This window comes from Artemia sp. Qi Xiang Cuo, chromosome 9 (genome assembly GCF_049724085.1).
Source record: "Artemia sp. Qi Xiang Cuo chromosome 9, ASM4972408v1, whole genome shotgun sequence".
NCBI lineage: Eukaryota > Metazoa > Arthropoda > Branchiopoda > Anostraca > Artemiidae > Artemia > Artemia sp. Qi Xiang Cuo.
Window position 1 is genome coordinate 74,089,832 of NC_142802.1, and position 13,919 is coordinate 74,103,750.

At 33.4% G+C, this 13,919-nt stretch overlaps 1 protein-coding gene across 1 annotated transcript in view; it reads right to left on the bottom strand.

Annotated features, from left to right (window-relative positions):
- LOC148949021 (uncharacterized) overlaps nt 1-13,919 on the bottom strand; it is a 127,181-nt gene that overhangs the window by 27,273 nt on the left and 85,989 nt on the right. Inside the window, exons 14-15 of the mRNA XM_089095089.1 lie at nt 9,179-9,341; nt 683-856 (exon numbers count right to left, since the gene is read on the bottom strand). Of these exons, the coding sequence (XP_088951215.1) occupies nt 683-856; nt 9,179-9,341 (337 nt within the window). The remainder of the gene's footprint in view (nt 1-682; nt 857-9,178; nt 9,342-13,919) is intronic.

Here is a 13,919-nt window from a genome sequence, read left to right on the forward strand (position 1 = left end):
TGTGGAAAGTCTTTCTATAAGAACAAAGATAAAACTATGAATGCTTCTGACTGAATCAAGTGCCCAGGACCTGGTTGAGGTAAAAAGAAGCAACTGATGCAATATAACAAAAGGAAGGGGAACAAGGTCAGTTGATATTAATCCGGTCCTTTTCAGCCTGGTATAATTTGAAAGACCGTTGAGTTCTCAATTGGATCCACGACTGGATCTGAGTTTTGTTCTGATTAGTTTGATTATGCTCTGAGGTAACCGGTTTGAAAGTATGAAATTCTTTTTGTGAAATTCATCTGGGCGAGTTTTTCAAAGGTCGTTTTAACAAAGGAATCTTGTTGAAGTAGGTGCCCGATTTATAGACAAAGCTTTGTTTTTTGCATGGTAGAAAGTCATCAGAAGCAGCATGGCATATTAAGCAATAAATAGGATAATTAAGAGAAATTTAGAAATTCAAGACTTACATGGTAGTGTAAGCTTCCACCAATTCTTAAATTTTGCTCTTTAAAAGTACATTTATTTGTAATTTTTTATAGACGCAATCTCAATTTAGGTGTTCATATACCCTTGCATCTTCTACTTTTTGTGAGACCCTCCAAAAACATTTAAACTGATTATAAATTATTCAATTGATTACTATAATTGGTAATAGGTTAAGTTCATATTTGTAAAGAGGAAAACTAGAACTTACTTGTATATCAATTGTATCAGCTAGATCCATAAATGTCTCTGCTTTTCGTAAGCCACACAATGATCTAAAATAATTGTATCCTGGTAGCCCATGGTCACGGCCTCGGTGAATGTTTATTGACGCTAGGTCAAGTCCGTAATCTTTACCTTCTTCTTGGAACAGAAATCGAGTGACCTGAAAACAATTCAAAAGTTTGGTGAAGCATTCAATTAGTATTCAGCATTCAGTATTGAATTCGGTAACTTAGTTAAGACTCGTAAAAAATTCTAATTAAGTAGCTTTAGCAGAGTTAAAAACCTATAAAATTAAACCATCCAAACAATAACAACTGTCTCCCGTTGAATATAACTTTTACAATATTAAATCAGTAAATTAAAGCCGAGAATTTTCACAACTTTTATTATTGAGCATCAACTGTATTTGCGTTAAGTTCTCATAGTCCAATTAGATTGCGCTAGCAATTGATCCTAGACAGAACTCAAAGCTGTTGGGAGTTCCCGATGTCAAGGACGACGATTGGAAAAACAATTGCTCAAAATCCATATGCGAAGAATGAGCAGCTTGGCATTCAAAAGTCAGCTAAACCATAGTGCCAAGAAGAACTGAAGAGCTTGCCTTCTTGCAGAAGTTTAAGTTAGAAAATATGAATTTTTGGTCAATTTGTTTCATGAAATTAAATAATAAAAAAACAAGTTTTTTAAACTGAAAGTAAGGAGCGACATTAAAACTTAAAACGAACAGAAATTATTCCGTATATGAAAGGGGCTGTCCCCTCCTCAACACCTCGCTATTTACGCTAAAGTCTTTCATTGTTTTAAAAAATAAAGCTGTGAGACAGAGTCAAACTTTAGCGTAAAGAGCGAGGCATTGAGGAGGGGACAGCCCCTTTCATATACGCAATAATTTCTGTTCGTTTTAATTTTTAATGTCGCTTCTTTCAGTTTAAAAAACTTGTTTTTTTTATTTAATTTTTGCTCTATTTTTAGTTAATGCAGCTGTGATTTCAGCTCACCGTCATTTAGTAAGTAAAAAAAATTTGCATAAAAATTGTACTTTTCTTTTGCTAAATGGATGTCTCTAAATTTGGTTATGACGTAATTTACAAATTAACTTACGTAACTAACTTCTATATTCGTATATTTTTCTTCTGGCAAAAAAACAAAGTTGCAGATTTTTGCATATATGAGCTTGAAACCCATGTAATAGGGTTTTCTGATACGCTGAATCTGACGGTGATTTTCATTAAAATTCTTTCACTCGTGGGGATGTTTCCCCCCTCTTTAAAAAATCGGGTAAATTTTCTCAGGGTCGTTGCCTTTGATGAGTAATACTAAACTTAATAAAATTTATATATTTAGTATCAGCATTATAAACACATTCTATTGATACATTTATTGACATCAAAATTCCGTTTTTAAAAGTTTCGATTACTATTGAGCCGTATCTTGTTTTTTTTATTGTTTTTTTATTACGTATATGAGGGGGTTCTCCCCTTAGTCAATACCACGCTCTTTACGTTAAAAGTTAAAAAAATTTAATTCACAAACCCCTGAATCACAAAGGCCGTTTAATTAGAATAGAAAGCTCTTTTGAAAGCACTAAAAAAGCTGTAGCGTAAAGAGCGAGGTATCGACTTGGGGGAGAACTCCATCACATACGTTATAATTTCTGTTCGTTTTAAGTTCTACTGTTGCTTCTTACTTTCAGTTGAAAAAACTTGTTTTTTTTTATTTACTTTCTGATCGTTTTTTAAATAATGCTGGGAAGTCCAGCGCCCCCTTCATAGAAATGTCCCTTACCCCAAAGAAACATCCTTCACGGAAAGATTATCCCGAGTAACCCCCTCCTCTAGCCCCCCCCCGTCCAGAAACAAATCCTTCCTGACAATGTTTGTATACTTCCCAATAACCAATAAATAATGCTGGCAAGTCCGGCGCCGCCTTCATGGCAATTTCCCCTCCCACATGAAAACTTCCTTCATGGACAGATCCTCCAATATAACCCCCGACCCCCCCCCCACTACCAGAAAAAAAAACCTCCTGAAAACTTCTGTATACTTCCCAATAACCAATACTATATGTTAACATTGGGTAAAGTTCATAACTTTTAGCCCTCCCCCTGGGGACTTCGGGGGATTAAGTCATCCTAAAAGACATATTTATCATATTTTCGACCATGCTGAACAAAATGGCTATCTCAAAATTTTGATCAGGTGACTTTGGGAAAAAATAAGCGTGGGAGGGGGCCTAGTTGCCCTCCATTTTTTTTGTATATATATATATATATATATATATATATATATATATATATATATATATATATATATATATATATATATATATATATATATATATATATATATGATCTTTTTGTGGCCAGTCATTTAGATTCATACATCATCTCATTTAATTTCTTAAGGCGTTATAGATAATAAGTAAGTCTTTTCCAGTTTCAAACAGTTCGTGGTAATGAACTGTAAGTAAGGAGCGACCCGGCTCAATGGTATTCGAAACTGTAGAAAAAGAAAATTTTGATACCAATAAATACATCAAAAGAATCAGATTGTAATGCTGATTTCAAATATATAAATTTCATCAAGTTTAATCCGACCTATTAAAAGTTACGCGCCTGAGAAAGTTTGGCTGATTTTCGAAAAAAGGGAAAAGACCCCCTAAAAGTTATAGAACCCTAATGAAAATCACACCATCATATTCAGCGTATCAGAGAACCCTACTGCGGAGGTTTCAAGCTCCTATCTACAAAAATGTGGAATTTTGCATTTTTTGCCAGAAGAAAGATCACGGATGCGTGTTTATTTGTTTGTTTTTTGTTTTTTTTTGTTTCTTTTTCCAGGGGTGATCGTATCGACCCAGTGGTCCTAGAATATCGTGGGAGGTCGCATTCGAACGGAAATTAAAAGTTCTAGTGCCCTTTTTAAGTGATAAAAAAAATGGAGGGCAACTAGGCCCCCTCCCACGCTAATTTTTTTCCCAAAGTCACCCGTTTTCAGAGGGGATTTTTTCTGGTAGTGGGGGGGGGAGTGGGTCGGGGGTTATTTGGGAGGATCTTACCATGAAGGAAGTTTTCATGGGAGATGGGACATCGCTATGAAGGGGGCGCCGGATTTCCCAGCATTATTTAAAAAAAGATCAGAAATTATATGTAAAAAAAAACACATTTTTTAACTGAAAGTAAGGAGCAACATCAAAACTTAAAACGACAGAAAACATTACGCATATGATTGGGTCCATCCCTTAGTCAATACCTCGCTCTTTAAGCCAATGATTATTTAGTACTTTCATAAGAGCTATTTATTCTAATTAACGTCATTTGTGATTAAGGGGTCATTTTTAAAGAATTGGAAAAAAATTCGAACTTTAGCTTGAAGAGCAAGGTATTGACTAGGGGGCGAGCCCTCTAATATACGTATTAAAAATATAAGAATATAGAGGTTCGTTACGTAAGTTAATTCGTAAGTTACGTATATTTATTACTAATAAAAAGTTCGTAAATAAAATTAAATAGGTTTTGAGAAAGCCATTTAACCAAATAAAAGTAAAATTAATATTCAATTTTTTTTAATTATTCATTTACTGTGATCAAAAATAAAAACCTGAATTAATTAAAAAAATTTAAAAAATTAAATAAAAAAAAAAAGTTTTTTTAACTGAAAGTAAGGAACGACGTTAAAACTTAAAACGAACAGAAATTATTCCGTATATGAAAGGGGCTGTTCCCTCCTCAACACCTCGCTCTTTACGCTAAAGTTTGACTTTCTCACAACTCTTTTTTTTTTAAACAATAAAAAACTTTAGCGCAAAGAGCGAGGCGTTGATGAGGGGACAGCCCCTTTCATATACGGAATAATTTCTGTTCGTTTTAAGTTTTAGCGTCGTTCCTTACTTTCAGTTAAAAAAACTTGTTTTTTTTTATTTAATACAACCATGGATCAGTGTTCACAATTTCGTTTACAATTAAATGTATGTCTCGCTGTTATTAGTTTCACGCCTTTTTCTTTAGCTGTTGGGATTCTCACTTTCACTAGTTTTCTAATAGTATTTAACTGTGCTTCATTTTCATCAATCAACCCCTTAAACATATTAAATGATCTTAAATTAGAATTAGTGCCTTTGTAAAATTACGTTTTTTGTTATTGGACCTTTAACTTTTACCTTGGCTTTTTTTGTCATTATGAAAAACATAACGCCAAACCTTTTTTTTTTTTTTTAAGAAGGGCTGAAGCAGTATGAGGTTCTTGGCTAACGTCATTACAAACTATAACGCCGTTATTCATAGCTATTTCACCACTTGGAGCTTTTATAAAATGTTGAACGTCGACTTTTGCCCCGGCTTGTCTTTTGTCATTATGAAATACATATTTCAAAACTTAATTTTTTTTTAACAAAGGCATGGTAAGCATTGATGATCTTATCCATGTCAAAATCCCGAACCCAATCATCATAACTACAACTTTCAGCTTTGGACCATTTTGACTCCGCTGTCGCTTATCTTTTAACCCCGTTTTTCTTTCTTCTTTATTTTGGATTTTCATTACTTCAGACAATTTGCAATTTTTGCAATTACCATTTTTTGCTCTTTAAGCCATTTAATTTCTTCCCATACTGTGGTCTTTTCAAAGATATTTGATTATTCGAGCAGGTCCAATTTCTGACAACGATTTCTACTAACCTTCAAACTTTTGGTTTTCTCTTTCAAAGTTTTTCAATTGTAGTAATTCCTTGTTAAAATCTATACAAATATTTTTACAATTACCAGTTTCTTGCTCTTTACACAATTTAATGTCTTTTCATGCTGAATCTTTGCAAGGATATTTGATTATTGACTCAAGTCCATTTTCTAACAACGATTTCTACTAAGCTTCAAACTTTTGGTCTTCTTTTTTGTTTTCAAATATTTGTAATCCCTTGTCAAAATATACGCAAATATTCTTGCAATTACTATTTTGCTGTTCTATAAGCAATTTAATGTGAACTTTTACACACATGAAAATCTTAATATATATATATATATATATATATATATATATATATATATATATATATATATATATATATATATATATATATATATATATATATAGAGGTATATATGTATATGTATATGTATACTTATATATGTTTTAGCTTTGTTTAAATGTAAAGGGATTTTTTATTTTAAAATTTGTACAAACCACAAAAAAAAGTTTGCTTTCCATCCCTTACCACAAACAAAATTCTTGTGTATAAACTTGCTTTTATACCATAAGACTGATCCATCTTATACCATGAAAATTTTCGGCCTACACCTTTTCTAATGTTATTTAGAAGAAATTTGGACTACTCGTACTTTCCAGGAATGATAAACAGTCTAACATTGATGTGAACAAGGAGTTTCTAAAGATCAGAAATAAAAACTGAACTAAAGACACACGCCTTAAGAACTGCTTTTCATACATTGACCTTCAAGATTAGAAGTCTTAGCTGGGAAAAATAATGAAGTGAACAATTAAATAATGAGTGGAAAAATAACAGCATTGCACAAAAGCTTGAAAATAGGGCAGAGACAGATGTGTTTCTAAAATTTAACTCTGAATGGAGACTCTGATTGTTTGGAGTAGGACATTTTTCTCTTCAACGAAATATTTTAAAGGTTTTTAAATAAAAAAACAAGTTTTTTATTAACTGAAAGTAAGGAGCGACATTAAAACTTAAAACGAACAGAAATTATTCCGTAAATGAAAGGGGATGTCCCCTCCTCAACGACTCGCTCTTTATGCTGAAGTTTTTTATTGTTTTAAAAAACAGAGTTGTGAGAAAGAGTCAAACTTTAGATTAAAGAGCGAGGCACTGAGGAGGGGACAGTCCCTTTCATATATGGAATAATTTCTGTTCGTTTTAAGTTTTAATGTCGCTCCTTACTTTCAGTTAAAAAAATCCATATTTTTTTTTATTTAATTTCTCAAAACTTGCAGCCATTCCCCGGGGGACTGTGGGGGATTAAGTCATCCTCAAGACATAGTTATTATATTTTTCGACCCTGTTGAACAAAATATCTATCTCAAAATTTTGATCAGGTGACTTTGGGAAAAAAAGAGCATGGGAGGGGTCCTAATTGCTCTCCATTTTTGGTCACTTAAAAATGGCGCTAGAACTTTTAATTTTGGTTTGAATCAGCCCTCCCGCGATATTCTAGGACCGCTGGGTTGACACAATCACCCATGGGGGAAAAAAATAAAATAAACAAGCATCCGTGATCTTTCTTCTTAAAAAAAAAAAAATAATACAAAATTCCACATTTTTGCAGATAGGAGCTTGAAACCTCTACAGTAGGGTTCTCTGATATCCTGAATCTGATGGTACGATTTTCATTAAGGTTTTATGACTTTTAAGGGCTTTTCCCTTTTTTGAAAATAAGACAAATTTTCTCAGGCGCGTAGCTTTTGATTCCTTTTTTAGAGTTTTGGTTACTATTGAGACGGGTCGCTCCTTACTTACAGTTCGTTACCACGAACTGTTTGATTGGCAACGTTCCTGAGATATACGTAGCCTATTAAGAGGACATTTTTCAATGATCTATCTATAAATTAAACAAAATAACATAAGGAAGCTGAACAAGGGTAACGAACCTTGTATTTTTCTAGTAACTCATTATTTTTTTCTAACTCAAGTATTTTTTTTTCTAGTAACTCATTAAACTGCTGCTTAAATTTACTTCATTTATAATTTCGGTTATTTCAGCATTTAGTAATTTCAGCATTATACGAGGATAGGTGGTTATTGCTTTATTTGAAAAACGGCTTTTATGAAAAGGCGTTTTTCCTCTTTCAGACGTTTAATTTGTTTAATACGTGGTTTAATTGTACTTTTGCTTCGGAAAAGATAAAACAAGATTAAAAAAACATATATAATATACTTAAAACTAAACGATTTCCAAAGCAGAGACACTTGTACAGAGGGGGGATACAGGCCTGACCCTCCTCCTGAAATTCGGAAATTATCTGAATATCTTGCCACTTCTTTAAATTATGATGGATATTTTTAATTATCCCCCCCCCTCCCCAAGAAAAAATATCCTACGTACCATTCATGCCTGCCAAAGTAAAAGCGACTACAACTGTGGTAGGTGAGTGGCATTTGGATGGAAGTGACAAATGTGACAACAGTGTCTAAAAGCGGCTAATGCTTCAAACGTCAAGAATAATGAAACAAAGCGGACGTATCGACAAAAATACCAGACGCAGATTCCATGTGTGTTTCCTTGAAAATCCTTGGATATCCTTCAAGGGATATCCTTGGAAGCAGGTGGGTAGGAGGCTTTATGTCATCTCTTGAAAACCAAAAATACAGAAAGGCTCAAGATTCTATGGTGTTCAGAAAAATATGGCAGCTCTTTGGGACTTTTTTTTCAATCTTTAGCCCTTGTAGAAATTTTGACTCTTTCTCCCATGGGAATGTTTTTATGAGTGCCACTGTGCTTAAGTATTTTCTATTGTAATTTAAATGATATTTTTATGCAACTAGGGACCATTTGTTGATTATAAAACTGACAAAGTGATAGTAAACAAGTTTTATTAGCCAGAATGATGACAAAGAAGACAGGCATTTGACCAAAATTAATTTTTAATTTAATACTCGTAATTCTACCCATGTAATATTTTGAACTACAAGTTTATACGGGTGTTTGCTGACTTATTTTATAATTACATTTAAGACCTGTCAGTATTCTACAAATATATTCTACAACAAGGAGAGTCGAAAGAAGGGCAGGAAATGTTTTAGTTCCTCCCTAGCCGCCATTAAAGACAAAAAATATAGCAAAATGTAAAAAATACACCCAGAAAAAATGTAACACTTTTCTGAAAGAAAAACGCTTTTATACCTCTTAGATTTGAACTACTTCCTCTTTCCTCAACTAAAGTCTTACTGAGACTGTTTTCTATTTAATTTTCTTTATTATTATTTCATAGCTCTTGTGTCTTTACAGTAAGAGGTAGGGAATAACTCTTCCTATTCTGTCATCAATTATTATTTCATTGAATTCTTTTCCAAGGAGTTCTTACCAGACAGAGGGCCACATATTTCGAGGAGGTGAGACTGCAGGAAAATTAGTTTTAAGAACTAGTTTTGAAGATAATTTTCCTTTGAAGCATTACTTACCGGTACCTTAAGCCAAGGAACTGTTAGTAACCAACACGCTGCTAAGTCTGTTCGTATATCTTCTAACTAATTACAACCCACCTTCTACCCTCTTTGTGGTACTAACTTCTTTACTTTCGATAACTAATAACTATAATAATGTACTACCTGTACTTACAAAAAGAGGGGCTTATCTCTCTGAAAGGACACAGAAGGAACACCCCTTTTCATTTTAAAGCTGTTATTTATTTTGAGCAAAAGAAAACATAAGACTGTCAGATACTAAAGTCAAAATCCGATAAAATTCTCCTTACAGGCAACAAGACGTTTGTATTGCTTCTAATTTAAAAAAAAGGTATACCGTTGATGCAAAATGTGAGTCCATGTTCTGGGCTGGCATTTTCATCATTCCTCTCAATATCACATCAAAAGCGCCAGGGAGCAAGAGTATTCCTGGTTTATTGAATGTCTTCTTCATTGGCAAAATTCCACCAAAAATTTTATGAAAATCATCCATCCAAAGTCTGTAAGTTAAGGGTCTTGTTTAGCACTGCCTTAAAGAACCAACAACATTGAAAACGAAATCTGATTGTTTGAATTGGTCAAGTGGAAACATTTACAGTCATAAATATATTTTAAAAAAATCGGAAAAATCGAGAATTTTATTTTTAATAAAAAAACCTCAACAATTATTGGTATAGCTTTGTAGTAGCAAGTGCTCAATAAAAAGAAAGAAGAAAAAATAAAAACAAAAGTGGGTGAAAAATCGGCGAAAAATAAGCTAAAATGATGTGGCGCCAAATAGTGAAGAAGGCGTAGCTTTCTCTTTCAAGGTAATAGTCTATCTTTGGTAATACACATGTTCTTAATGCTATAATTTTCCAAACCAACTAGTTTTGCTTATAAATTTTCACGGCTCAACGTGGCAACACTGACATAAATCTTATGCTGCAAAAAAACTTCATAATTTTCAAACAACCAAAAAAAGTATTAGAAACTCGCAGTTTTCATATTTGAACAGACTTAAGATGGTTCCAGGAGGGCAAAAAATGGTTTATTGTGGATTATTTGGTTCTTTCAATTGAGGTTCTTCATGTTAAATATTCAATGCTACAAAATTAAAGTTTAGAAGTGTTCGGGGCATAAATATTTAGTGGTAATTTAATAGGTATTATGTAACATTTTTGGAAAACACATATTGAAACTGCATTCCCTTAAACAAAGCAAGCTGTATTAGTTAGTGTGAACCGTTTTTTGATATTTTACTTGGTTTGTGAAATATTTTAAAGTTCCTTTTTGATCCAAAATACAATATTTCCTCTTTACTCGCAGAAATGAGTAGAAATCGCAACTTTTGATATCAATTGTTTTGCCTAATTCTAGACGCCTAAAAAATTCTTCTTTCACAGCCAATTACTTAATAATCACAGTAAAAAAAACAACTATTTTTCACTTTCCTTTATCTCCTGCAAAACTTACGCTGTAAAAAATGCCATCTTTAGAAATACCACACAGATGCCACTTCGAGTCAATATCCTCTTTGCTTACTCGCATAGGTAACGGTGCTCTTTACCTTTCACATGAAAATTATTTTCCCCTATGCTAGACGCATAAGAAATTTTCTTTTATAGCCAATTATTTATCACTTTGTCACTATCGTCAATTTAGAAAATACCATCTTTAGAAATACCACAACCAATGCCACTTCGAGTCCATATCCTCTTTGCTTACTCGCAAAGGTAATGGTGCTCTTTACCTTTCATATGAAAAATTACTTTCCCCTATGCTAGACGCCTAAAAAATCTTTCTTTTGCAGCCAATTATTTAAAAATCTTTCAGTTTTTCACTTTTTTTTATCTCCTGCAAAAATTACGCTGTATAAATACGAGAGGTCAGAATGAAAGTAGACCAAGACTGGAAAAGTAATGCCCAACTATTCAAGATGCACAATATTTGAAATTTTCTAAGACTAGTAAACAACTGTAACTCGCGGTTCTCACATACTGCATTTTGCGGAAAACTGCAGTGATTTTGCAGATTATAGACGATTTTTTTTCAAATATTGCACAAAAGCGCAAATCTGCACCGCGGTTAAATTTTCCAGTTCATGCAAGAAATTGTGCTTAGAATTCAAATGAATTCTTCAAAATATATTATTAATTGTCCACTTATTTCTCATTTGGAATTTGACCTATGAATATCTATATGAGTTTTAAACCGGATTAAATTTAGAAAAAATTACAGTGGATTGCAGGGACCGTCAGAATCGAAATAAGTAAAATAATAAATTGATATTTATGGACTATTTTACCATTGGATATTCTTACTCATCCATATAAGGTGCTGTATCATCTTACTGTCTTCTTAACTTGATTTAACAATCTTAATATAATTCAATTTTTTAATAATAAGCGAGCAGAAGAGGGGAGTTTCTTGTCGCAAGGGCCGTTGTACCTGCCGGGAGTGTGGCTCCTGTAAACTGCGGGGATCAGGTAGCAAGAAACTACGCTTCCTTCGCTTACTGGTATCTGGTTCTTATGATATGCGTATCCATGCGCTGTACAGGGAATAATGAATAATGGACTTGTATTTTCGCCGGTTTTGAACTTTCTGCAATTTAACCATGCTAATGGAGTAAATGAAAACGAAATACTGAAGTTTGGAAAGGAGTTTTTTCTAGACTTGCCGAGTGTAATCGAAGCTAAGAAACTCCTCTATGATGCGGCCGTACCTGGGACTGAGCTTCTGAGAAGACTGGGTCCGAAGGCTAAAGCCATCTGAAAGATATGTTAAGCATATTCGTGAAATGTGGCGATGAAGATATAGCTACCGACGTCTGTAGTTCGTTCTCCAACTGACGTACCTGTCATCCCTGCTTTTGTTTATTCGAGTTTGAACACAAAGTTGAATAGAATGGAACACATCCTAAAGACTGTTTCAATTAAGTTCAATTCATATGATAAACACTTTCCACCATTGCCTACCCGTGCGACGCCGCCAACTGACTCTCACGCCACTGTTGTTGTCTCTAAAGTGCCGCAAAACACTAAATCATAGGATAAAATGCTAAGAAGTGCTCGATAAAGTAAGCTGTCATGATGCAGTTAACAAGCTGAGTTCGCGAGGTGACAAATGGCTGATTAATGTTGAAAAATCTGCTGCTGAAGAATTTGAAGACTCAATTTCAGTAATTTTAGCAGAATTCGCATCCAAAGTGATCACTAAGCGGTTTTTTGGGATAGTCAGAGGAATATCGAAGCACTTAGACCACTCATTCTTTCAAGAATATCCAGGTGTGGTGGAAGCTATGCGTCTCGGTGACACTGGACGGTTAAGCTTGAGTTTTGTGACTCCATGTCAAAAACCAAGGCTATTCAAAATGGTGTTAAACTTGGTAATGAATACTTATCTGTGGAATATCTGGCGGCACCTCAGTGCTGTCTCCAATGCCGTTCGCCGAAACATAGAGCTTCTAATTGCACAAGTTTCGTTGCGAAGGGTGCACGCTGCACGGGCCCTCATATTTCCACCAAGGATTCTCCCTGTCAGCTTAATGTAAAATGTGCCAATTGTAGTGAAAATCATGCCTCCTTTAGTCTTAGATGCAAAGTTCTGAGAAATATCATTAAACAGTTCGTGGTAACGAACTGTATAGTAAGAGCAACTAATCTCAATAGTAACCGAAACTCTAAAAAACAGAATTTTGATACCAATACCAAAAGAATCGAATTTTTATGCTGATTTTAAATATTTAAGTTTCATCAAGTTTGGTCTTACCCATAAAAATGTACGAGCTCGGAAGTTACACCATCAGATTCTGCGTATAAAAGAACCTTACTGTAGAGGTTTCAAGCTCCTGTCTACAAAAATGTGGAATTCTGTATTTTTTTCAGAAGAAAGATCACGGATGCGTATTTCATTCAAACGGAAATTAAAAGCTCTAGTGCCTTTTTCAATTAAAAATCAAAAATTTAAAATAGAATAACTTTATACAAAAAAACTGCATTCTTGATGTCTTTTGATACTGCGGTCTTTTCAAAGATATTTGGTTTTTGAAGCAAGTCCAATATCTAACACCGATTGTCTACTAATAAACCATATATGACGTACTAAGTGACGTTACGTAATATCTAACACCGATTGTCTACTAATAAACCATATATGACGTACTAAGTGACGTTACGTAAAAATTGAAAAATTAAACTTTAATTTTATTTTAATTTTCAGTCCAGAATCGCTAAAGTTGCTATGTAAACTGCAAAAATATTTGTGGTACCTAAGCAATAATTTTAATCCTTTAATTAAAACTAGAAACATACCTGAAAATTTAAAAATTAGTTTTATTTTTTGTTATCAAACAGTTCATGGTAACGAACTGTATAGTGAGAGCCACTTGTCTTAATCGTAACCGAAACTCTAAAATTGAATTTTTATTTTAATTTAAAATATATAAGTTTCGTAAAGTTTAGGCTGACCTATCAAAAGTAACAAGGCTAAGAAAATTCGCCTTAATTTCGAAAAAAGGGAAAACACCCCCTAAAAGTCAGAATCTTATTGAAAATCATACCGTCAGATTCTGCGTATAAAAAAAAACCTTACTATAGATGTTTCAAGCTTTTATCTGCAAAAATCTGGAATTTTGTATTTCTTTTGCCTGAAGAAAGGTCACGGATGCGTGTTTATTTGTTTGTTTGTTTTTTTTTCTTTTTCCCACGGTCGATCATATCGACCCCTTGGTCCTAGAAGTTCGCGAGAGGGCTCATTTGAACCAAAATTAAAAGTTCTATTGCCTTTTTTAATAAATAAAAAAAAAAGAATCACTTTATACAAAAAAGCTGTATTTTTGATGTCTTTTCATAGTGCAGTCTTTTCGAAGATATTTGGTTTTTGAAGCAAGTTCGATGTCTAACACCGATTGTCTATTAATATTACATGAGAAGAGATTAAATTGCGCAAAGAGCAAAATTTTGATAAGTGCATAAATATGTGTATATATTTTAACAAGAGATTACAACAATTCAAAAATCTTAAAAAGAAAACCAAAAGTTTGAAACTTAATAGAAACCATTGGTAGAAAAACATCATTACCGAATATATTTTCT